Source organism: Eulemur rufifrons, chromosome 30 (assembly GCF_041146395.1).
Source record: "Eulemur rufifrons isolate Redbay chromosome 30, OSU_ERuf_1, whole genome shotgun sequence".
NCBI lineage: Eukaryota > Metazoa > Chordata > Mammalia > Primates > Lemuridae > Eulemur > Eulemur rufifrons.
Genome location: NC_091012.1, coordinates 60,578,398 through 60,604,826, shown reverse-complemented (window position 1 = coordinate 60,604,826; position 26,429 = coordinate 60,578,398). Strand labels below are relative to the sequence as shown.

At 36.0% G+C, this 26,429-nt stretch overlaps 1 protein-coding gene across 3 annotated transcripts in view; it reads right to left on the bottom strand.

Annotated features, from left to right (window-relative positions):
• AMMECR1 (AMMECR nuclear protein 1) overlaps positions 1-26,429 on the bottom strand; it is a 110,647-nt gene that overhangs the window by 6,801 nt on the left and 77,417 nt on the right. For all 3 annotated transcript variants that reach the window (XM_069463524.1, XM_069463523.1, XM_069463525.1), the window contains 3 exons: positions 15,091-15,205; positions 1,587-1,677; positions 66-162 (listed from right to left, as the gene is read on the bottom strand). In XM_069463524.1, the coding sequence (XP_069319625.1) occupies positions 66-162; positions 1,587-1,677; positions 15,091-15,205 (303 nt within the window). The remainder of the gene's footprint in view (positions 1-65; positions 163-1,586; positions 1,678-15,090; positions 15,206-26,429) is intronic.

Genomic DNA, 26,429 nt, shown 5'->3' with positions numbered 1-26,429 from the left:
AAGGGTCATTGACATATGCACTGAAATGTACTGGTTAGCCTTGCGCTAGAAAACGACTTCTGTACCTGGTCAGTTTTATGGTTTTCCTGAATTCATTAGTAATCGGAGCTTTGTATCCTCCTTTCCTCAATAAGGAGTCTATGGTCTGAATATGGTCCCATCCTGTGGAGAGCAGACCAGATAAAATATCAGTCAAGCCACACATAACACACCTTCGGTTAAATACAAAATGACTTTGCAGAGGTCAGCTATCACTGTCAACAAATGCCATCAACTCTTTTGATCTTAAAAACAATCACACAGAAAAGCTAAGATTTCATCCTGTACAAAAGCAGGTTCATCACCACACACCTTAAATTCTAGCTATCCATAATGTCTAACAACATTGGCTTGTTTATCTCGACCACATTCAAAGGCAAAGAATCTACGAGGCTGGTAGAAAGTGCTCAGTCATGACTATAACAAACCACAACCACAGTACTCTCCTGTAACAGTGACATCTTTAAAAAGGAGGGAAAAGCCTAAATGTCATGGTGCCAACTCAATAGTATTTAGGACTCCCACTCTACTTTATGGTAATTGCTGTTCCTAGTGGTATCATCTGTAATCAATCAAGTATATTTGTGTGTGATACTCAAAGGCATTTTTATTGGTTCTGACATAGATGGTATACTAATATCTGAAGCCATCTATCTTTTATGTGTGCTTTATGAAGTCACTGATACTGCAGGATTAAGACATTTTCTAAAGCAACCCAAATAAATCTTTAGATAACTGCCTTAAAGACTTTCTTGTTTAGGGGTTTAATGACATTAAATTTTGCTATTATGTATCTCACATTTATATGAACAAACATGGGAAAATCAAATTACAAATCCTTTCTGATGAGAAGAAAAGTTCCATAAGATAAAAGATATATTCATTTCAACTAACGTGAAACTAAAATTTGGTAGTGGCTAGAAAAGACAAAATACTACAGAGTGAAAAGTTATTTTGTGTTATAGGGTTGGTTCATAAAAGTCTGTGCTATATCTGCAAAATAGGAAAATATTTGTTGATCAGGAAGTGTAGACCAAGCATATAAAACACTAATGCTTCATGTATTTTCAATGCTCCCAATCTTAATGGGAAACCTACAATCTTAGTATTAGCAGAATGAGTAATGGCAACCAACTAAGAATGAAACATTTGATACTGACAATGACAATGAACTATGTGGCTGGCTGTCAAACAAAAGGCTTGTTCATGCCACAATCTACAGCACAATGGAATATAGGAAAATGATATTTCAAATTAGTAGTAAATTGTTGCCTAAAATAAAACTCAACTTTTATAAATCTTTGCTTTTTTAAAAAAGCATGCATTTATGTGTTTATGCTGTCAAACTTCAGTGCAGGGATTCAACTTCTGTGTGAGCAGTTTACCGATTTGATACAGACATTGCAGTAGCAGTAATGGAAGAGTCATTTCTTATTTGACATTGATCAATTATCAGACATAAAACTGCAAGATCAAATAACGCATTTCAATTGGTATATTTGTCTAAATTCTTCACCAGATCATACGAAATAAAGTACAACAATGACCTTGCTCCTTTGCAACCTCCGGTAGGTAGGTGGCGGTGCGTTTTGATCCTTTTTCATTGATGAATTCTATTCTAATGCCATGTACACCCACCTGAAAGAAATTGGCAGTTTTATTAGTACAGTCTTCTTCATAGAATCAGAAAGAAAAGGTTATATTTTAACTTTCAAGAGAATGCAGTTCTTCCTTTCCCCTTGTTTTTAGGAGGATATATCAGTTTTCTCTTTCTAAAGCTTTGACTTGAGATTTGAAGGCATTATTATGGCCACAGAGACTGAAAATGTGGAAGTGCATGTGCCCAACATGCACTGGGCTTTGCTATTCTGTTTTGAAAAACAGGAATAACCATTCTGGGGCTGCGTATAGAACAAGACAGTTGATGGCAAGAATTCTGCCCCCACTCCCAAACTGTGGCTCATGACAACAAGGAATGAGACAAAGGGAACTGACTTCAAAGAGAGAGCAAACAACCATCCTGTTTTGCAGGTACACTCACCACTTTGGATTAAGTTCCAAAAATTCCAGTGCTCAACCCCTCCCAAACTGTCTAGCCTCTTTAAAGCCTTGGATTATATGCAGGTAAGCAGACACAGTCAGATAAGAAAGACGGAAACAAGAAATAATGAAAACAACCAGATCCTACATCATCATCCAGCACAGACAGTAAAAAATGTATTATGGCTTAGAATGGGCCAGTTGCAACCACTCACTGTCCATATACACCATTGCCCTCACACAGCACTGTTCAATTTAAGAGCAATAAAGATTTCAAATCACTTTGGGGCAGGGCATTTTTGCATGGTTTCTCTATATACTAGCCAAGAGACCACTGCAACTTTTTTTTTTCTTTTATGTGAAAGAAACTTGTGGTGATGCCCTTAAAATGGCAGTCTTCTAAGTAAGCGTGGACAATTTATTGCTAATTAAAAAAATATGGTGCTTTTCCTTTGATTAGTGTACAATTGAAAGGAATCTGTCTTTCCCACTCATATCTCACATAGAATAGTTTGCAGATCTAAAGATCGTTAAAAGTTCTTAACTTCTTTATAAATACTGATGATAAAAATAAAATTTCAAAAGCATAACAACTGCATTCTGTTCTCCTAAATCTGTGATTGCCTGTAATCAGCGGTTCCCAGGTGGAGGATCAGGTTGTCCAAGGTACTGGAGGGAAGATGTATAACCAGGTAAACATTATTACCCAGGATGGAGGCTTCTTTTCAGAGCAAGTGAGTGAAGTCATAGACCTTTATTCTTTCCATCTGTATAGATGGAAAGGTCTAGAAGAGGAAAAGGGGTCAATGAAAACCTCTTTCATTTCTTCTGCCTTTAGTCTGAAATTTTCCAATTTTTCAGGTAATAAAAAGTCCTCTGGGAAATCCATTTCATTCCTCCCCAGGTCTTCACACGTCCATCCATTAGAGCGTATCAGATCTTCTGAGCAGTTTATGTGTTTTATTAAAGCATATCTCTGTGGCTATTTCTTCTATCTCTTAATATCAGTATTCTTATGAATCTCCTTCTGCTAAAAATGCAACCAGGGCAGCTGTTTAAAAACTAACACAATAAGACTTTCCATACCCTGTGGGAAATGACTGTGGACAGCTGAGAAGAAATATGAGTGCTTAGCTATCAGGCATTTCCAGGATAAAGGACATCTACTAATCTCCCCAGTGCCTGACATAGTACTGAGACAGAGACAAATTTGCAACATTTTCTGTATACCAACTTCCTGTTCAGTGACTTTGAAATTTTTTTCCCTTGACAATATCAGACTCTTCATAATTTGTTTTTAAAAATACATAAGTAATTTATGTTCCATCATTCACTGAAGTGAATTTTAAATCTTTAACTCTATTTGTCAAAAATCTGTCGTGTTAAAACTGAAAAGAATTTTGGTGTTTATTAAGGTGTCTAGTCAAAATGGCGAGAGGAAGAATGTCTCTGTATCTGTGAGATGAGAGTGTGAGACGAAATCAGTGGTATTTAAACGGCATGGAGTGGGGATGGGGGCTGCAGAGTTTATCAGAATTTTGGGAGGTTTCATGCTTCAACAAGTATAGTTTGAAAAAGAACAACTCCTCAGGTGATTTTTATTCTGGTTTAACTAGATAACCTCTCATAACCGTTCTAGCTCTGAAAAACTGTGGCTATGTATTGGGGGTAAAAAGTGATTTAGGCAAATGGGGGGTAACCTAGACATGTACATACTTTCTTCATAGGGGTACATTCTGTATTCTTCAAGAAAAACGTCAGAAATCTTTAAACCTTAGTAATTTATCAAGTAAAAAAAGTTAGGATTAATTGTATGGTATATGAATATCTCAATAAAGCTCTGTGTGGGGGGGGGATAGAAAAGACATAATGAGCAAAATAAAAATTACAAGATTGCTTTATTTACTTTTGCATTTTGACAAGGCCCCACCATCAAATTCGATAAGAAAAAACATCAAAATTCTCCCATTCTGTTTAGTACCACACTTACAACTCTTAATTATTTTCTGGGTTCCTACATTTCCGAACAATTGAAAGCCCTTGTAAGTTGAACTGCATGTATGGTGCTTATAAAGTAAATCCTTTGTGAGAAATAACTTTTTTCATAGGTCAAAAATATTCTTCACAAAGCTGTAAAGCCAAAACCACAGTGACTCATTTATTTCAACTATTAGAATCAGGAGAATGGTAATAATGTTTTTAACAGAATCAAAGCGTAATAGCTTTTTGTCACCTGTTGAGCAAAAACATTTTCTGTACTCCTAGAGCCACAAATGCCACCAAATAATCATACTGCACAATCAAAACAGGAGAGTGGAAAACAGCCTGCTGTGGAGAATGACCAATTGTGGCCGACCTGTGGAAATCACTGGCTTTGCAAATTAAGTCATCTCCAATGAAATGAGCACCAAAACTAATTCCATATTGTTCGAGGGAGGCATCTGTCACAGCTGCAACTCCAAAATGTAACCCTCATGCATAATAATTGAATCGTCCCTAACACAGATTGGAGAATCCTTCAGCCCAGCAGCATCCCAAGAGATAAAGGATATCGTATCAGTCATGAGCTAGATAAGAGATCAGCTAACCATGGAACTGGGATTTCCTGAAGCAGACCTGCTGTACAACTCTATTGCAGTAACGTTCTGTTTCTAAAGGTGGATAAGGAGATGGCATGTGGGAACACTATGTCAACTAATCCTACCACTGTCCAAAGCATAGCCAGGTGGGCAAAAACCGGAGACTTGCAAATCTAGCCTTATGGGAATCTGCAGGTCATTTACAAAATTAGAGAGTCTAAGGAAAATAATGCTTTCAAGGCCCATCAGCTGTGATAATATTCTTTTAATCAAGACTGTACTTTTGCTAAGCAAGGCTAGAATGGCAGTAAATTAAATGTAGGACTTATAGATAAGAGGATATGGAATTAAACAGAGCTGTATCTGTGTGTGCTGAGAGAACATTAAGACCAGTTCAACAGATTCCTATTTCATGCTAAAAAGAAAGCCCATATTTATTCTGAACCATTCCATAGCAAGTGATTTTTATTAATGCTATTATACAATCTTTTGTTTTTAACATTGCTCAAAATGATTAAATATCAAGATTAATGTTAGGACCCTAAAATATATCTTGATTATTCTGGGGTTGATTATCCAGTTTGGGGATTATGCATCCCTAACTCCACCTGGCCTCAGCCCCATCCTCTTTCCTCTCTTGTCCATTTCTCTATTTGTTCACTCCTCTATCAGACAGCATGTGGACACAGAGAAGAGATACACATAAATTAATCAATTTTGCTACATAGTAAAAGGTCTGGTAGGAGAAGAGATTATAAATAATAGCTAAAATGAAGCTTCAAGACTGTCTACAGATTTCATTTATCCTCATTATCTGGCCCCTTGTTAGAAATGTGGCTTCATTTAAAACTATTATCCTCTAATGCAGTGACCCTCAACACAAGAGCATTTTTAAAAACTATCTTTTCCCACCCCATTATAATACATGGCCCATATTATGTTCCTCACAATTGCATAATCAAAGCTTAATATACCCTAGCCTGTCTATGAGGCAAGTGTTAGTCCTGTAATCTACTAGTAGCACTACAAAATGGTCTTACTTTTACTTGTGAGCCTAATCAGCAAGCCAACAATCTGAATACACTGAAACATGAAAAAGTGTCAGCTGGCTAAAAAGCATAAATGAGTATAAAATGAATGTGCTCTGACTAAGTAGATCAAGTAGGCTCCGTATAAACCTTTGAACATTGGGGTCCACAATTACCTCCACAGTTCTGACCCTCAATGCTAAATGTTCCCCTGATCACATCCTGGCTAAGAGAACCAATCTACTTCCTTCAGGTGGCATCCTATCTTAACAAACTCCTCCCCATTTTCAGAACCAAATGCTGGGTTTCCTTCTAGTAACATAGCTCACTCCACACATTTACAGTGAGTTCATCGGAATAATATAAAAAATATCAGGAGGTCAAAGAATCGAAAGTTATTTGAGATGTCTTTTTGGATGAAATCATTTGGCAAAATATGCTTTGCAATTAACAAAGCAGTCAGTTACTGGCCATTCACATAAGATTGACCTGCCAGGCTCAATATGCCAATCCCATTGAACTGAATGAAGGGACTCTGTTCCTAATGAGAGGAGCTCAGGATGTTTGGCACACTCCCTAACCTTTAGAGGATGGTATCACAGAAGAAACTCATGCTCTCTTGAAAAACAGCCCTGGGTATCACGGACAGAAGCAAACATTGCATTGGACAGTCCATGCGTCTGACCCAGAGTCTGGTGTTTCTTACATTCTTAGGAGGAGAAAACCATATGTGCTATCTCCCCTATAAGCACAAAACTCACAGTGAAGCCCATTCCACTCTTGTACTTACTGCCCCACAGTACCTTCTGCTCTACCCCAGTGCAGCCTTCTGAAAACCGTGACTCTTCCTTTTCCCAGTGAAAGTAAATTCAATGTAAAAGAGAAAAATACTTCAAACTTGAGCCTACTCCAAGTTTATCATCTTGAATAATTTTTCTTTAAGCAAGAAAAATTAAGATTTTAATCATAGAAGTTGATAATGATTTGTACAGATCCTAATGAACCATGTTCCCCAAACCTGATCCTACCCCCACCCAAAATCAGACTACATACTATCTAGATGTGCCCATCAAATCCTCACAGCTGTGACTCTGCATCACTTCAATCCACCCACCAATTTGAGAAGCAAGTCTGAAGTTCTGAAGGTGCCCATCTAATTAACATGATCCCTTCAAAATCTGGCCAAACTGTAAATTCTAAAAAGAGCGTTGTTGCAATTCAGCTTTGTGTGTGTGTGTGTGTGTGTGTGTGCGCGCTCAGTAAATAGTTACTTTTGTAAACCTTAAAAACTATACATATTTTTTCTATTTATAAAAATAGTACATATGTATTACCAAAAAAAAAAAAATCCCTTCAGAAAAGTATAAAGGAGAAAATAAAGATGACCTGTAATCCTAGTACCGCCTAGAGATGAACTCTTACCTTAGCTACTTAAAAAATATTTTTCTCCTGAACCGAGATACCATCAAGGACTATATTTTAGGTTGTTTTTTATCCATTATCTGACTAGTTCCTGTACCTGCCTTTGCTTCCAAATATCCTTTGAGAATCTTTTAGAAATGGAATACTATAAACATAAATCAAAAGGGATAATTGATAGCAAAGCTATCACTTGGATATGAGTAACCTTTTAACACATTCTACTATAAAAAACTCTGCTTCATCATCTACATCAGCTGAAGTTTTTTTTCCTGTTGTTATTTTGTGAAAACAATTGCAAAGGTCTCCCTGACTAAAATACATATATGTTGCTCTTCTCTAAAATCCCTGAAAATTAGTCACCTTTAGCTTAAAAATAGTTCAGTCTCCATGAACCAATTCCTGGCTTTTGCAGAGCTTACCAAAGGACCAATTAGTGCCAATTTCGATTCATGTAGGAGACTAGACATCTTGTCTATCAGGAACACAAGTCTGCCAATTTATTTCACAAAGGCCACTGAATAATCTGATAACATTTATTTTAACTAATAGCTGACACAGAGTTCTAAAATACCTGAACTCTCTAATAATCACCCCCATGAACTTTTAGTAAGATTTTAAGTAAAGTATGGCTAACGAAGAAGTGCTTTGAAACGCTATGAAGCCAAACATGTTTATGTATCATTTGCAATGAAAGAAACTGTTCTTACTCTAATATTTTGCAGGGAACAAGTGACAGCTCAGAGTGCAATTAAGGGGAAAAAACCAAATTCTCTGTAATGATTAATTATAATGAACATTCCACAAAAAGTGAACATCCTAAAGCTTCCCAAGGAAAGTTCAGGCAACACAGGTGACCTTTAAATAAAAAGCCTGCTTTTCATCAAAAGTTAGAAAAATGCATTCTGACCATTTTTTTTAAAAAAAAGGGAGTAAGGGAGGGAGTGAATTTACAGGGAAGAAAACTAAAGTTATAAAATTTTCTCAAAATCTAGAGATGTGACTTAGTTTACTTTCCAAAGGTTAGCAGAGGGAAATCACCTCTTGGCAAACATACCTAAGATGAAATAATGTTGTCTGACCGATAAGAAATTAAGAAAAATCTTATTCAAGTTAGAACAGTACATTTAGTACCTGAGTCAATACAGTTTAACTCAGTGTAAAAAAGAGACTTGTTCCTAAAAAATTAAATGTGAGCTGAATTTATATAAATGAATTAATTTTAAAGTCATGAGGAAAACAATAAAGAAACCCTATAGTGAGTTCCTCTGCAAAGCAAAATATCTATCTGTAGAGTGAATAATCACTTCCTAATGTGTTTGCTTAATTTAGATTTAAATATATAATGTTGACTTAAAATAAACAATGATACAGTAATAAAATGGAGGCATCGTTGGCTTAGAATATTTTTCTTCTAAAGTGAATTCTTTTTGTGAAAAAAATCTAGAATGTACAATTTTTTAATTTAATTCAACAAATCTTTATTGAGTACCTATTATGCTCCAAGCTGTTTTAGATGCTGGGGATACAGCAGTTAACAAAACACAAAAATCCCTGCCGTCATGAAGCCTTATATTCTAGTTTAGCTGTCTAGTGATCACTCCCTCCTGTGAATTCCTATATGATCTCTACCTCTCATCTTTCCCTCATTCTACCAATTATTTACCAACTTAGGCCTATGTCCTGCCATCCCAATTAGACTATAAGTCCTTCAGGGCAGGGCTCCAGTTTCATACTTAGAATGTTGAATGTACAATTTTTTTAATTGGGTTATTTTTTACTTTTGTTGTCTACCTTTAAGTTGGTAATGGCCATTTTAAAAGTTAAGGACCTCCAAGAGGGTGATGATTCATTCTCTGGAGGTAAAATGAAACAAGCCATTTAAAAAAAAAAAAAGGTATGTGGCGGGGGGAGGTCAGTTAAAGACATTCTGTCAGAGTCCAGAGATGTTAGGTATTACCTAGTCTAACATTTTCAGAATCTGGTTAAAGAAACTGAGGTCCAGAAAGGTCACAGAGCTGGGCAGTGGCAGTTAGGAACAGAACCCAAGTCTCCTTATTCCCAAAATACAGTATCTTTTTATTGAATGCTGGGAATACATACAGACAAAGCATACATGAAAGAATAGACTATAATAAAACTGCTAGGGAAGGGACAAGAAGAGTTTGCAGATTATGGGGAAAGAAGCAGGATCACCCCCCACTCCCCCGTATGACCAAACAACATACTGGGAAGAATGCAGGAAGCAACTTAAGGAGTCCTGAGAATGGACTAATAAGCAACCCATTTCACTATGGGTACCAACAGCTAATGGAAATTTTTATGCATTAAATCACCTTGTAAGAAGTCACTGTACATTGTATGGCTTGCTTCCCCACTAGGCTTCTTATACCTTGACTTGCTGATGCACAGCAAATTCTTTCTACATGGCCAGGGAGCCTGAATGAAGTCTTCCTTTCTCAATGCTCCACAGCACTTGAAAAAACATTTAAAGTAGAGCATCAAGACAAAGACTAAGTTATAATGACAGTGACGTCTCACACAGAAACCTCAAGGTCCCTGGGAAAATACATACTGTAAAAAAACATTTTTTAGATACATGACTCCCGTATTTTTTAAAAGGCAGGAACCTTAAGTTAGAAGAAAGGAAAAGCATGGTGTATATCATAGCTGGGAAAAACTAATGAAGGGGAGTGGGGAACAGAACATATACAACTACAAGTCATTTCACTTGGTGACTTTGAGTCATGCTAACCATCTGTGTGTGAATGGGAACTCTGTTTTCAGTAGTACATTAAGAGGAGCTTAAAAAAACCGTAAACCTTTAAGGGGGAAGTACGGGTGAAAGGAGAACATTAAATTCTAAAATGTATGGGAGATAATGATGGTAGCCAATTTATTCATCTCATCTGTTTACTCTCATGAAGGTTGTTACAAAAGCACTCTATTATTAACTGCAACCAAACACATCATAAATGGAGCTGTGATCACTCAAGAGGTGTGCTTTGGAGGTTCCTTTTAAAGTAAAGAGCAGCTTTCTGAGTACCAGGAGTCCAACAAGGCTCATGAACAATGACAGATGCTTTGGTACTTTAGAGACAGAGCAAGACTAGGGCTTGGGGTCCTAGCTTTATAGTCCAGGGACAGATTGTTGGCATCACACAAGAATCACGCTGGCCAGCCCCACCCAGCATGCGTTGATTCCACGTAAGTGCTGTGTGCTAAAAAGGAACAGTCTGTCTTAGGACCACAATGAATTGCCCAAGTGGCAGCTGTATAGACAAGTGAGATATCAGTGATCCAGAGAGCTAGATATAGGAAAAAGTGACTTAGGGTTTGTGAAAATGTCATTAATCTACTGAAATATGATCTGAGGATCTACTTTGGAATACAGAAAATATTTCTTCCTCATGCCTTCAAATGATCTTGTCTCTGAAACACAGAAGTGAAAGATGCCTGAATACAATTTAGAAAATATTTTGACTTCTGTAAGCAAATTTGCTACGTTAGCTCCCACAAAATCACTGGTAGCATACTTCCTATACAAGTTCTAATACAAACAAATGCTTATTCATTTGTATCATCCAGAAAATGAGCAGCTATGAAGTGACACACCTAGAATCACCGCCCCCGTCCCCCCCCAAGTCAAACTCAGTCATTGCAATGTCATTGGTTTTATATCCTTCCAGATGTTTTAAAAGGAAGCATGGTTTCCAAACAGTTTAACTCTACAAGTTCTAGGTTATATGTCATTTTGGAGGGCTCCAATACGAGAGCTTTTCTTTCTTTCTAAAGCACCATGTCTGTCAATCACGCTGTCATTCAGAATTAAGATAATAATTCTGTCACCCGAAGAGCACAGAACAATGGTGATAAGTCTTTGTGTTCAAACACAAAGCATATCATGTCACACTTCTCCCTAGGGGAGCAATTTTCCTCATTTAACAACCATTTTAGCTTTGCAGGTAGATATCCCAATTTATCAGTTAATGAATATTTTCCCCAAATTATTCACTCTTCATCCTTCTCATATCTGCCAGGGCAGTAAGTAGATCATGATGTGGGCAGTGATCAGCAATTCTCAAGAGGGTGGGGCCACTGCTCCAACTTATCTTTACAGCCTTTTGTGGATGGTTTTGTTGTTTTTAATGACTACCCAGATTCCTTGTGAAGCTTCCTACAGACACTTATTTAAAACGTTATAATTACTATTTTGAGGAAATATAAAATATGGAAGCATTATTGATCATTCTGTCAATTCGACATTGACTTAAAATTAATTACATCCACACGTGAAACCATTTATCCCACTCATCAAACATTCCTCACATTATCAATCAGAAGCACTCTAGCCCCTAAAAGAAAGTCTGAAGTAAATTCTACTTTCCTACTAACTTCCATTATAAAATGAGAGACATATTACCAAAAGAGAGTTCTCAAATAGACTGAGTTATAAATCTTAGGTGAAAATGACAGTAAGATGGTAGCCAGCCCTGTGGCAGTTCATTTGTTTCCTGATCATCTGAAAATCAGGTAGCTATTCTACTGGTCATGTCTCTCATCTTCATGACCACAGGGATGTCTCTCTTGTCAGCGAAGTTACCTACCTCTATGCTTTGGGACTTCTAGCCTTTGCCGTCTTCCTTCTTGCTTTGATCTGGGCATTTTCATCCCTTTAATTAGAAATTCTACTGCAGTAACACACTTCACCAGTGGGGTTCAATTCTCAAACTGTACTTCCACCAGAAAACTCCTGTTAGAGGCTTCTGCTTGTATAAAACATACTCATTATCTATCTTTGACTTTAAAAATTCTCTATTAAAATTCTATAATAATCTCCTTGTTTTCCCCTGTGGCATAAACATACATAGGACTTTGCATTTCAGGTTAAAATTAGATACTTATGGTGAATAGGATATTTCATTCTTGGAAGAAAAGTTGTACCTCTTTGACAGTGTGAAATTTCTCAAAGTGAAGCATATATTTTCATAATATAGACTGACTTCTCAAAAAGGAAATTTCAATATAATTAACTTACAAAGAGAAAAGACTTCCCCATAATGTTTTAAATAGTGATTGTATATTCAATATGATCCCAGTTACATAACCAAATATATAGATTTATAGATATATACAAAGACATGGATAGAGAATGGAAAGAAATATTCCAAAATGTTAACAGTAGTTATCTCAGAATGGTGTAACTATAAATGACTTGCATTTCTTTCTCTATACTTTTTTAATTTTTAAAAATTTCTTCTTCAATAAATTAAAATTACTATTATGGACATTCAGTGTGTATATATATATAAAGTTTATTTCCCATTTTTATTGTAGTAAAATACATATAACATAAAATTTGTCATTTTAACAATTTTAAAGTGTACAATTCAGTGGCATTAAATACATTCACAATGTTGTGCCACTACCACCACTATCTTGGTCCAGAACTTTTCATCACTCCACATGGAAACCCTGTACCCATTAAGCAGTCACTTCCCATTCACCCCTCTCCCCAACCCCTGGCAACCACTAATCTGCTTTCTATCTCAGTATAGGTTTGCCCATTCTGGATGTTTCATATCAATGGAATCACACAATATGTGGCCTTTTGTGTTTGGTTTCTTTCCCACTTAGCATAATGTTTTCAAGGTTCATTCACATACATTGTAGTATGTATCATTTCTTTTTATGGCTGAATAATATTCAATTGTATAAATATACCATATTCTGTTTGCCCATTCATCTGTTGATAAACATTTGGATTGTTTCCACCTTTTGGCTATTGTGAATAGTGCTGCAATGAACATTCGTGTACGAGTTTTTGTTTTAACACCTGTTTTCAATTCTTTGGGGCATATACCTAGGAATGGAATTGCATCAATATATAATTTTTAAAATGCCTTTAATTCTACTTTGGCATTCTGTATTTAAAGTAACAATGCGTTTTCAGAACCATGAAGGATAACCCTTAGAATATCATTCCTACAATAATACCATTCCATTTTCAATCACTGACTATTTTTAAGACCAAATCACATTCTTGTACTTAAAAATGTAATTTTCACCCTTATTCGTTGGGAACAAATTTCTCTTATGCTAAATACTTGAAACGATGATGAACTAACTGAAAAGGACTGCTTCTTCCTCTTAGCATAGCCATTCTGGCAGTATCTAATTCACTTTCAAATACTTACATATTGAAATACAAAAAATATATGTATTTTGTTCTTTTTTTCCTCAAAACTTGGCTGCTGAGAATGAGATATATGTATTTTTGTTTCATCAGGAAAGCATCACTTAATAGACACCAATATTTAAACCCTAATGAGTAAACACACAATACCAAGTAGAAGCAATGTAGAATCTTCTAGAAATTCAAGCTGGCAGATGGTGACCAAAGAGGATAAATACACCCTGAATGAGAACACAGTACAAATTCTTAAGGGCTTTACTTCCCACCCTCCTAACAGAAAGCTGATACATCTCATGAACATAAGAGCCCAATAATATCAAGGTTAATTTTAGCTGTAGACAGTGCTGGAAGTGGACTAAAGAAGATGATGGTGTACTCTCTGCTTACCCATACTTATAACAGCTGTTGGATTCTCCCATTTTTCCTTGCCCCAAAACACATGCATACACATGTTTATATATTCATATATGTGACACACACACACAAACACGTTATATGCCAGAACTATATTTCTAACTCAGTGGCTACAAGTAAGGGTAGAAGTCTTATAGCTCAGTCATCCCCTAGATCTTAGGCTTTTCTCCTATAATCACTTGCGCTCCTCCTCCTACCCCCCACTACACATACAACACCCTACAATACAGAAAGCAGAAATAAAATTCTGGCTAAAGAAGAGGAAGCAGCAACCTTAAAATAGTAATATACTGTTTTAAGGGGTAGGGGACACGATTTGTCCATTTAAAAATAAAATACTGGGGAACATTTCCATAAGGTTGGTAGACTTCTCTTTAAGAAAAATTAATAGGACCAAACTTGTAGAAAACAATCAAGTAGAAAATTTTAATTGTACAAAAGGTTTTACACATTTCAACTTTGCCAGGATCAGCACTATCCATTTATATATACTGTGTATATCACTGAAATCCCATTGTTTCATTCTCATAGCACTTGTTTCTTCATACTTCATATACACATTTTCTCTCTGCTACTAGACTATAAGATGCTTTATGGCAGGGACCAAATCTTACCATTTTTGTGCATGTAGCACAGTGCCTGGAATACAATAGGCATTCAGTAGTATGGGCATATTTGTGTGTAAAATTTCAAAGACCCATAGACATAGACCTACACTCAACTATCCTCCAAAGTACCAAACCAAATCATGGTGAGAACCTTTGAATTTCATTAACAAACCAACCCCACATATTAAAGAAGAATAAAAATATGATCAATATAAGTTACTCTGATAATGATAATGTACACACATACCCTAGATATAACCTTAATATTATTTGTTAGTGTGTTTAACAATGTTTGGCTACATTAAGGTAGCCAAGAATGAATTAGCATTATTTAACTCTAGTTAACAAAACCCTGTTATTATTATGAGCTGATTCCCCTCACATGGTATATTATCCTAACTCATTCTTGCCTCTTGTGTCTGAGATGTATCCTTTGACCACCTAATTGCTTAGTGGCAGTTATATCAGAATGCACTGGAATGGACATAAGAGGAGAAATAAATTTCAGTCAGTCCTTCCTACTACTTATTAACAGCTTTTATAAGGTGCAGGATAAAAATGAAAACCAAACAGCACATGGCACTTAGCCCTTTAAAAAACTCCTTTACCCATAGTTCATTGTTCAACTGTGAGGTTTATTTATCTGTGTTACTCTCGACCTCCATTACAATACAGAATGGGTTGAAAAACTTATTTTCTGGACCTAATTTTTAATATCTCCTCAGGAGTTACCTTTATTGTTTTTAAAATTTTTTCTATAGTCTTACCTCCCAGTCCAAATAATCACAGACATCTTCAAAGTTAGTAAGCAGAGACACTGAGCAGAAAAGTCGTGGCAGCTCATCCCTTGTCATTGGGGGGAAACGGCTATCTTTAAGGGCACTGTTGAAAACAAAGCAAATATTAAAGCAATCACTGGATATGAAAGTTCCTATTTTCAAATGCAGACAATCATTTGAAAAAGGTAAGAGATTCAAAAAGAATCAGTAAGTCAAAGGTGCCAATAATCTTCAAATGTATTCAAAGCCTCAAAGATTTTAGAAGTCATCAATTCTTTCATTTAATAGATTGTGTCTGCTAGCCAATCTTGCGACCACTTCAATTGTAAAGAGTGAATGATCAATTATATTTCCTGTACAGCCATTTCCTGATGTCTTTCCCTGTTAACTTGTACAATCTGACAATATTTTGTTTTACTTTTGAGGAGAATAAAAACCAGACTAGTGGAAACTTGTGGGAAGACTTCTGGATCTAGTGCTAGTGGCAGTAAAAAATAAATAAATAATGAGTGTATGTGATATCATATTGTAAAAAAAAAAAAAAAAGCTTATATTAGGTTGGCCAGTCATCATAGAACAGCACTCAGAGAGTTCAAAGAAAGATCAAAATTTCTTTTCTTCAAGCAAAAGAAAAAATCAAAGAAAATGAAAATAATCAGGCAAATTATAGACTAAAAATACAAGGATTACAGGGCCCCTATAAAGGATAATTTAAGATATGACTCAAAAATTGTGAAACTACAGGAAATAGGGTTAATCTAGGAGACCATTAATCACATCAGTGCATTTCTGAGTACATCAACTCTGATTGGATCCTGTAATCAAGTGTAGTATATCACAGTGCCAAACTCTAGAAAAACCCCACCGTAGAATGTTGGAAGAACATAATTCTTCCTGCAACAGAACATACAGAAAACACATACACATACACACATACATACACACACACACACACACACACACACACTCACTGTATGTTCCTTGTACTTAAAAAAAAAAAGCCATCTCCTGATTGAGAAAAACAAACACCTCTGATTGCCCACCATATTAATGGCACTACTGGCATTCATGACATCCATCTTCAAATGTCCTAGATAGCAGCCAGGCTTAGAAAATGTTTTGACAAATTAATCCTTAAAGGTTACAAACTCAGACCCTACAAACTTCTTGGGTCATAACAAAGTTCTGTGGTCTTCGGAAAGAATTTAATTCCTTTTTCAGTGACTTTCTCATTGCTGAATTTTCTTTTTTCATTTTCCCACCCCTTCCTTTGCATTCTGAAACTCATCCACTGTATTTGTATTTGCAATGCATTTCGGTGCTCATTCTATTCTGCTATACAAAGGAAAATACTTACAGGAAGATACAGAGATGTTATGGATTTATAAAGTATAAATTTTTTTCCATTCAAGGAACCCAGATTAACCAAAGACAATCAGGAAATCTGTGATAATTCATACCCAGAGAACAGCATTTCACTATTCTATAATTTAACAACATAAATTTCTCATGGTTTGGCTTCCTTTATTTTCCTACAAGCAAATAAAGTTTTAGAAAATACTTTCAAGTTCTAATTCAAAGCCAAGATAAAGACATGTGTGTTTATATAACCTCTCTCCCCAACACCCCCCCCACACACACACGCACTAGAGAGAAGTTCTAAAACATAGACCAGAAGAATCCCATGCATAAAAAGCAAAAGGCCAATCACATTTTTGGTTTTCCTGTTAAAAAGAAGAAAAAGAGAGGAAAAGAACACTTATTAATTAGAATAATATAAAATGTAATGTTTTAGGGTTATGGATTTTTATTGTTTAATATACAAAACATGAAATTCACTATTTTAACCATTTTTAAGTATATAGTTCTATAGGATTAAGTATATTTATATTGTAGTGTGTCCATCACCACCATCCATCTCTAAAACTTTTTCATCTTCCCAAATTGAAACTCATTAAATACTAACTCCCCATTCCCACTTCTCCCCAGCCCCTGGCATAAAATGTAATTTAAATACATTTTTATAATTTCAAATAGTTATAGTAATACAGTCGCTAATGTTTTTTTTACCTGTAACAGTTTTACTGAAATATAATTCACATACCACAAAATTCACTCTTTGAAAGTATACAATTCAGTGGTTTTTAGTATATTCACAGAGTTGTGCAACCATCACCATTACTCAATATTAGAACATTTTCTTCACCCCCCCCAAAGAAACCCCATATCCATTAGCAGTCACTGTGAAATCCCCTTACCCCCCAGCTCCTGGCAACCACTAGTCTACTTTTTGTTTCTATGGTTTTCCCTATTTCTAGACATTTCATGTAAGTGGCATCATACAATATATTGTCTGTTGTGTCTGGCTTTTTTCCACTTATCATGTTTTTGAGGTTTCATCCATGTTATAGCATGTATCAGTACTTCATCCTTCTTATTGCCGAATATTTCATCGTATGGATACATCATATTTTTTTTTACCCACTCATAGACTGATGGACATTTGGACTGTTTCCACTTTTGGGCTATTATGAAAAATGCTGCTACAAACATTCACACATGAGTTTTAATGTGGACATATGTTTTCACTTCTCTTGGGTAGATACCTAGGAGTAGAATTGGTGAGTCTTAAAGGTAATTCTATCTTTAACTTTTTGAGGAACCAGCAAACTATTTCTTAGAATGGCTGCACAATTCTACATTCCCACCAGCAATATATGAGGGTTCCAATTTCTCCACATCCTCACCGATGCTTATTATTGCCTGCTCTTTTGATGATAGTGCTAGGCCTCCTTTAATAAAGTGCTTTTTGTATCTAGCTCTAGATTTTTCATTTAAAAAATTATACATGCTGAAATTGTTCATTATACAGTTAGTTTCTCAACACTTTGAGGCAAGTTATTTTGTTTACTTTATTTCCTAGCAGACCCAAAAAAAAGGTAAATTTTAGCTCAGTTTGTAATTCAAACTATTTCAAATCAATGAAATTTTTAAATACCTAAAATGTAACTGAGGATCTGGCTAGCAAGCTTTTCTCGTGATTTGGAACCTTGTTGTTCAATCATTCTAGGCTAAAAAAAAAAAAAAAAAAAGAACGTTTAGAACAAGGAGTACGTGGGAAAATGTTAGCACAGTTAATGGGAGAAAATGACAACGATGCCTCACCATGCCAAGATTCAAACATATTGACTTCAAAGCTCTGAAATAGTAAAGGTATATGAGTCATGATGGAAATAGTCTGATTTTGCAGAAACATTCAAACTAAGACTTTTGATTCTTGCATTTTTTTATCCCAACTCATGAGCATAGAAAAATTCCAAAGGTAGGAAGTCCTCAATGTCTCTAAATGCAAATTCCTAGGGAAACAAACTAGCAGTGAAAGCCTAGCAAGGATTTAAGGGATTATAAAAAGATGAAAATGCAGCTGTAGATTGACCTCAGAGCAGCCAGACTGGTATGGATAGCTGATAAACAAGAGGATTCAGCTTTTCTTTAGTATATAGAATTTGCAATGTTGAAGTTGGGCCTTTAGAGACCATACTATAGACCAGAGTTGGACAGTGACTTGCTCAAGGTGATCCAGGTAAGTTAGTGACAGAGGTGGGGATACAACCCAGATTTTCTGACTCAAGTCTAGTATCCACACCTTAGTTGTCACATTTCAGTGGATTATTTTTTCAATTTTAAAATTAAATGCTTGCCTTACTTGGCTATTCTGATCTCATACTTGCAGTGTCTCTGCCTAAAGATGATAAATAATAATTCAATAGCATTCATTAGTAGCCAAAGGATAAGCAGAGCTAGACTTCCTGTCTATTGGAAATTTTCAGGAGTAAAAAGGATTTTAAAATATTAATATTGTCCATGGAAAGCATTTTATACCAAAGTAATGTCTGCCAATTTAAATTCTAGGCAGTCTAAGGAACTGACAAGGGGGTCTTGTAGTACATTCATACGAATTTCTCTTTGCTAGAATAGGAAGCCATTTTCTAATGTTTAAATATTGCTAGGAAAAAAAAATCCCAAAACAAAACACTTATGTCCAAAACTAGTCAGTTGCTCCACCATCCATATGATGGATGAGCAAGGTTTTAGTTCACATACCAAATTCAAACATGTTCAATTCAAATTGGCACCTTCCCAGGAATACACTTCACCTAATTGAGAAGCAGCATTAACATCTGTCAAAGTTAATGTCTAATGTTAAATAGTACTTTAATGAAAATGAGCATTTTAAGAAAGAAATTAAGAGTTTAGCTTTCAAAGAATCAAAGGGTTTGTGACAGTGCCTGGAAACTACGATAAAAAGAAAAAAATACAGCTGAAAAGAGGCAAAACCTTAGATATTACAAGGCTCATCATAAACAATATAGCATGCAACAAAAATGAGTTAAGTAAATCTGTTTAGCCATTCACTCACTCATTCATTCTCCTTTCTAAAACATTGATGACCTTTATCAGTTAACCAGTGGAAAGTTACCAAACTGAGAGGAGCTTCATATTGCATGCAATCATTTTTCAGGACAAGGAAGTAATTAAAACCAAAATTAAAAATCCCTGTTTGGACAGGCAAAGAGAAGCAAATCAAACATGCATTAATCTAAAATAAAAAACAGTTTCTTCATTAGAGGTTTCAACCATCATGAAATTCCATATTCTGTCATTCCCTGTTAGAGCTTCTAGAACAGAATGTACATGTGGCATGTTTGAACCCCAGAAACTTGGAGTACTAGAATCCTAAACCCACATAAGAAAAATTATCCATAACCTCTCTTTCTCATTAAGCAGCAATTTTAGCTTCCCAAAATTCAAAAAATAATGAGCACAAAACAAAATGCAAAAAAATGCTGACTATTTATCAAATCTAAGGTAGAGAGGAATGACAGAAGATATGATTATGGTTAAGGAACAAGGAAGGGAACCTTATTTTGGTGAGGGCTGTGACTCAAAAAATATTTTCAATTGTAAACTATATGTACAGTGTTACTCAACTGGGATTAACCTTAATGATTTGCCCCTTTACAGTAATAAATACAACCTACTTGCTGCTCAATGAACATTAACATTCATTAATTTTAATATATATTTCATATGATATGATGGTTAATTCATGGGGAATGGAGGGAAGAACTCTAAGGGATGGAACACAAGGAAGAGAGAAAGAAAGGTGGGAAAGAAAAAGAAAAAAGGAATATATAGAGAGAAATAAAAAGGGAGAGAAAGAGAGAGAAAAAGGAAGTGGGAGACAAAAAAAAGTATAAAACAGAACAACACCTAGAAAGGTCTCAAATAGAGACACATACAAAGAAACAGAGAAAGCAAGGAAGGGAGAATGGAAGGGTAAGAGGGAGAGGGAGATAAAGGGAGACATGTTCAATAGGTTTTGATACATGTTATTTGGCTCCTATCCCATGAGATTCACTTAGGATTTAGAGTGTTATCACCTACTGCCTTCTGATTAGCTTAAAGTTTCCAAAATCCTCTAATCGTGAATTCTTAAAAGCCTCTACTCTCTATTAGATAGCCATAGCTGCTCACCAGGAGGGAAAAGTACCCTTTGGGCTGCAAGCTGTGATGACCAGCAGTATCATCAGAATCTGCCTCCTAGGCCACAAATTCCTCCCCTCTAAATTAAGAGAATTAGTTCTGAATTTGATTTAGTGGAGCAGAACTAAAACTGGAAAATAAAAGATACATAAAGAAACAGATGGCTAAATGTTTGTGTATACGGCAAGTATTTCTCATTTTCCTCCACAAAATGTCCACATTATGCTTTCTCTGCAGAGTTTCTGGATTTACTCTACCCTGTTTTTAGAAATGAACTACTAGAAACCATTTTTTGCTTATTTTTTCTGATGAAAATCTACCAAAATAAAATGAACATAATTTAATTTTCTCTTTATGATTCTGGTTCATCTTTAAGACTCAATATGACTTTTGGTCATTCATTACTGTACACTATAAGAACAGTGCTCTCAAGGCCTTGGCAAGAAAAAATGGGTGGGTTTGGAAAACAGATTATGATATGACCAGTAAAAACTATAATCTTGGGAAATTTGAAAACGTGAGATTGTCTCTACCTTCAAGAGACTGTAACACATAGACATTCAATTTTCAGGGATCTCATCTTTGTGTTCTCTAATTTAGGGAATACTATAAAACGGAATGAACTACCTCTTAAACTGAATTGGAATTTAGAAACCTGGTCTACAACCCTGAATATTATTTCCCCTGGGCCATCAAATGCATGTCCCCAAGGTATAACAACAGTTCCTTATGACTTACTGCCAATAAATATAGCTCCTAAAAATGCAAAATTGAAGTCATCATTAATACATGAGCACTAGCTCACAGTTCTATAGAACATAGCACAATAGGATGGTCAAGTGCTTGGGTTCTGAAGTCAGACATACTTGAATTTGAATCCTGCATCCATTGCATACTAGCTGTGTGACATTTGGACAAGTCTCTTAACCTATGTAAATCTCTATTTCTTCATCTATAAAATGGAGATAATAATAGTACCTACCTCATAGAGATATTATAACAATTAAATAAAATAATAACTGCATAAGTGCTTTGCATACACTAGATGCCCAATAAGTAGTGGTTGTCAAAGAACTTTGATTGATCATCAGAATATTTGGTAAATTTATGCCCACAGGGCTGCCCCCATATCATGGCTCTGGTGAAAGGAAGAGAGCCATAGGACTAGATTGTGCTATGGGAAGATCTAAACAGTTATCTTCTCTGGGAATTAAATGTGGTCAGCTCAGGGGATAACGGCTACCTTTCCAGGTTCTGGTGTCTTTGAGAGGACTTCATTTCATTTTCTTTCATTTTCAAAATATTTATTAAGCACCTGTTATATGCCTTGTATTATGCAAAGAGCAATAAAAGATACAATAAAAGATTACTAAATAATATACGGATATGTGTAAAACACTTGTGAAAATTATACACTATAAGAATGGTGAGAGGAACAATCAAACCAGGTTAGCTCCCTTTTTGGAAAGATCTGTTTTACACTCTCTAGTACTGGTTTACTGGTTCCCAATTGACCCTGAACTGCAGGTAAATTTACAGAAATAAAATGTATACATTTTTTTCAGAAACAAATCTACCACATCGAGTCAAGTGTATCTTCATCAAGAATTTCCATTATCTGGCAGGCATGCATTCATATGTTGCTTTGTAACATTTTCTTAGTTTTTCTGAAACTAGATTTTTAAAATCTCTAGGACAGGGATTGGTCTTTTCCTTCTGTACAAGAAACGTTTATCAAGAATTGAATACAATTCCCTGAATTGTGTTCAATTTGCCTTTAATGGATTTAGATATGTTATTCTCCATCCTACTAGTTACACTACAGCAAAATAATTAGAACAAAAAGAAAAAAGAAAAAATTCTCTAAGAAGCAGACACAGAATGAGAGATTAGAGACTCCATAGGAAGCAACTGTTTTCCTCATCAAAACCAGTGAGCGGTCTCCAACATGTTTTCATTGAGCATTCTTATCAGTAAAAGTTTGAGCATACCTCCCCAGTATGTTTATTTATAAAGTTTATACATGTACTACTATCACCAGCTAATACATCAAAGCACAATATGCACTTAGAGTAATCTTTATTGTTAAAAACAGTGGGTATAAATCAAATAATGTTCTTGATCATTTCTTTCTCGTTTGGGGGCTGATATCTTGCCAGGTCTAATTAGATTTTCTTCATTTTCATTTTACTACTTGGCCAACTAAGTTATGAGGTAACTTTTAGGAGTAGTGTCAGCTAGCTCCACCATTATTTGTCCTTGCCTTGTGCTTGCATTATTACTATTATCATTGACCCTTTTTCTTTTGCAGAAATCTTCTTAAGCCATTCCGTGTGGGTTAGTTTATCTAGCTTTAGCTAACCTACACAAAACTGTCAAACACCTTAAGAAGATTCCTGCAAAGAAACCACCAGTTAAAGATAATACAGGTTGAATATCCCCTATCCAAAATGCTTGGGACTAGAGCATTTCAAATTTTGGATTTTGGAATATTTGCATTATACTAGTTGAGTATCCCAAATCCTAAAATCCAAAATGCTCCAATGAGCATTTCCTTTAAGTGTCATGTTGCCACTCAAAATGTTTTAGATTTTGGAGCATTTTAGATTTCAGATTTTCAGATTTGGGATGCTCAACCTGCACTAAGATCAGGAATCTACTTTACCAGGCACATGTAAACTGAAATACGCTATGCAATATGCTGAAAATAAACAAAAGAAAATGTGTGTCATTATCAACTCCCACCAAATTGTAGATTTCATGCTTTCCTCAGGATCTCTTGTTTAGTGTGAAAATGACCCTCCAATATGGACCAAATGAGAGACTCAGGATCAATCCATATGTTAACTATTAGTGGAGTATGAATACTTTCTTACATTTTAGATAAAATGATCATAAATAGAATTTCTAATATTTTCTTCTCACCCCACAATGGATCTTCCAGGTACATTTCTCTTTGGAGACTGCTAATCTAAAGCTCCTAATAAAGCTCTAGTCTAGAAGATTGGTCCTAAAATACTCAGACATGACACTATGAGCAAAAGCAGCTTTAAATACCAAAGAGTAATATCTGTTGAGCACCTACCGTGAGCCAGGTGCTATACATGTATTATCTTGTTTGGTCCTCAAACCAACCCCATTTTGTAGATGAGGACACTGAGGTTCAGTGATGTTCAGTGAGATTAAGCAATTTGCCAAAGGTCATAAAAACAGGTAAGAGAGCTAACATTTGAAGTCAGGACTGCCTGCCTCTAAAATCCATTCTCTTTTGACAGTACCACTTCCGAAATGTTAGCATATCAACATAAATGAGTACATATTTAATCAGTGTTGAGCAATTTTCTCCCATTAATGTTTTCTTTCACAGTGTTTAATGAAAAGCTTTAGGTGTAAGTGTGACCAGGTTCTGAAACTAAGAAAAATGGTACCTTTTTAGTGAAAGTATTAGCTTGTTTTTGTTCTCTTCTATTTCCATTTTGATCTTGGGGATTCAGAACTGCTGCCATTGAAAAACATCTGTTTTATCTAAATTTAATAAGCCTTATTAGTGGGATACTAAGCCTTCCCTTATTCTGAAGCCTTTCCACAATTTGAAATTTAATCTGCTGGAAGTCATAATAGCCTTACCAGAGTACTAGTTATGGACATAGCTAGGCTGGTGGGCCTGTTTCTGATTTTTAACTTTGCTTTTCCAACCTGAATGAATAAGCTCTCTCATACTCACTACAAGAGTCATGCAATTTTTTCCTTCCCTCTTTCCACGGTAATCAAATCTATAAATTGAACTCCATAAACTGCAAAACATATGCTGTCACTCTAACTTATGTGCCATATTAGGCTGGTTTGGTCTTATCTACTGGTTTACTGTCCTTTCTTAAAACTATTGCTACTCCTACATGGTACGGGCCTGCTGAGAGGTAGCATGTTGGTTCTTATTGTGTGGCCTGTCTATAATTTTCTCAGATGTCACTGACTGGGGACTAAAAATAAATAAGGAAAAAGTTAAGTCAAACTTCAAGATGAGGTACAAAGTAAACTTATCAACTCTGTCATACTGAGGAAGAGAAAGAGAGGAGCCCAACCCTCCCCACTACCTCACTGTAATGTTTTCCATCTTTATTTTCCTTTCTCTTCTTCCTTCCCTCACCTTTTGGATGTTTTCCTCTTTCTATTCTATCTAGTAAGGTAAGGAAGAAAGGATGGTAAAAATGTCACAAGAAGGACATGAAAGAATAGATTGGGATGGGGAAAAGAGGAGCAGCACCCATAACGACAAAGGCGTACAGCAGCTACCTCTGCTGCTACTCGTGCTGCACGAGGCCATGTCTGACAAGCCAGTGTGCAATGCAGCCTCGTGTTCTCACACTATGCCACTGGGTCAAGATGACCCATTCCCTTCTGTACAGGCTTTAATATTCTATTTCAGCCTTAAGGGAGTAGATGGGTGATGGTAGCAGAGAAAAGAACATGATCCATTGCTTGTTTCTTTCTAGGGTTTTTAAGGTAACCTTGACAAGCACAAGGGGGATTGGGAAGAAAAGCAGAGTGACTCATCCCACAGCCTACCTCCTTGGCCAACAAATATCAAGCAACATTTATTGAATCAGTTCCTTGATCTGTGTACTTTTAAATGGCATATTTCTCTATAGTAAGTATAAGTGCACGTCTATTTTTAAGGCCTCGATAATTGGCCTCACATTCATTGAAATGGAACAATTTTAATTTTTATCAGTATATGATATCTTTGGAGGAAGTATCCTTTAAACCACTCAGATCATCTTTGTTTTATATGATTCTTCATAGTTTCCAAAATGTCTTCACATTTTTTATCCTAGCTGAACTTCAAAACAGCCCCGTGAAGTAGACAAGGCTAATACTACATTATAGGTGTCATCTAAGAACAAGGCCCCCCACAGTCATGAGGTCAACCAAATGTCAGAGCTAGAGGCGCTTAGAGATCATCTAGTCTACACCCTTCATTTGACATTTAGGGGAACTAAGAGTGGAAAATGACGTGTGCAAAGTCACACAACAAGCTAGTAGCAGAGTTGGGACCATATGCTACATCTCCTTATTCTTTCACATATTTGTTGACTGGCTCCGTCCTAATCCAATAACACTCCAGAGCAGATGTTTAAGAAGCAAACAGGAAAATCATGCCTAGGGCACCAGGGAATAGCTAGGACAATAAAACAGTGAGCTGCCCAGCATAACTCAACACTGTCAGGCACCTGGTACTTGTCAGCATGCTGAAGCCAAGCAGAACCTAGAAAGTGAACAGATAAGGGTGGGAGAGCAGTGAAGCACCAACCCTGTGCATGTGGAGAATGTAGTCTTAACTCTTGCCCTCCTTTGCATTTCTCATCTACTCCCTCCCTCCTCATCTCACTTGATTCTTACACACTCCTCACAGGGCCTGCCTGCCACCTCTCACACACTCCTAGTAGAGGCGCCTTTCTCTCTCTCTCTCCTCTCCCTCATTTTGCTTTTTCCTTTGCTCTTCCTTCTTACCTTGCAGTCTGTCCATTCTGTCCCATCATTTTTTTCTTAGCTGCTGAAGTATGTAAAGAATCACTTGAGAGAAAAGTTATACATTTTTAAAATAGGGTATTTGATTCCCTTTTATCAAACTCTACCAACTGGAGAATGTGTCCCTATTGTAAATGCCACTGTATGTTCTGGTGGTATGTGTGTAAATATGGCAAACTATAAGCTGGTAAGGGCAAGATAATCTCAACACTCATTTTCAAGTAAATAGCACAATGTGTAGATTCAATACA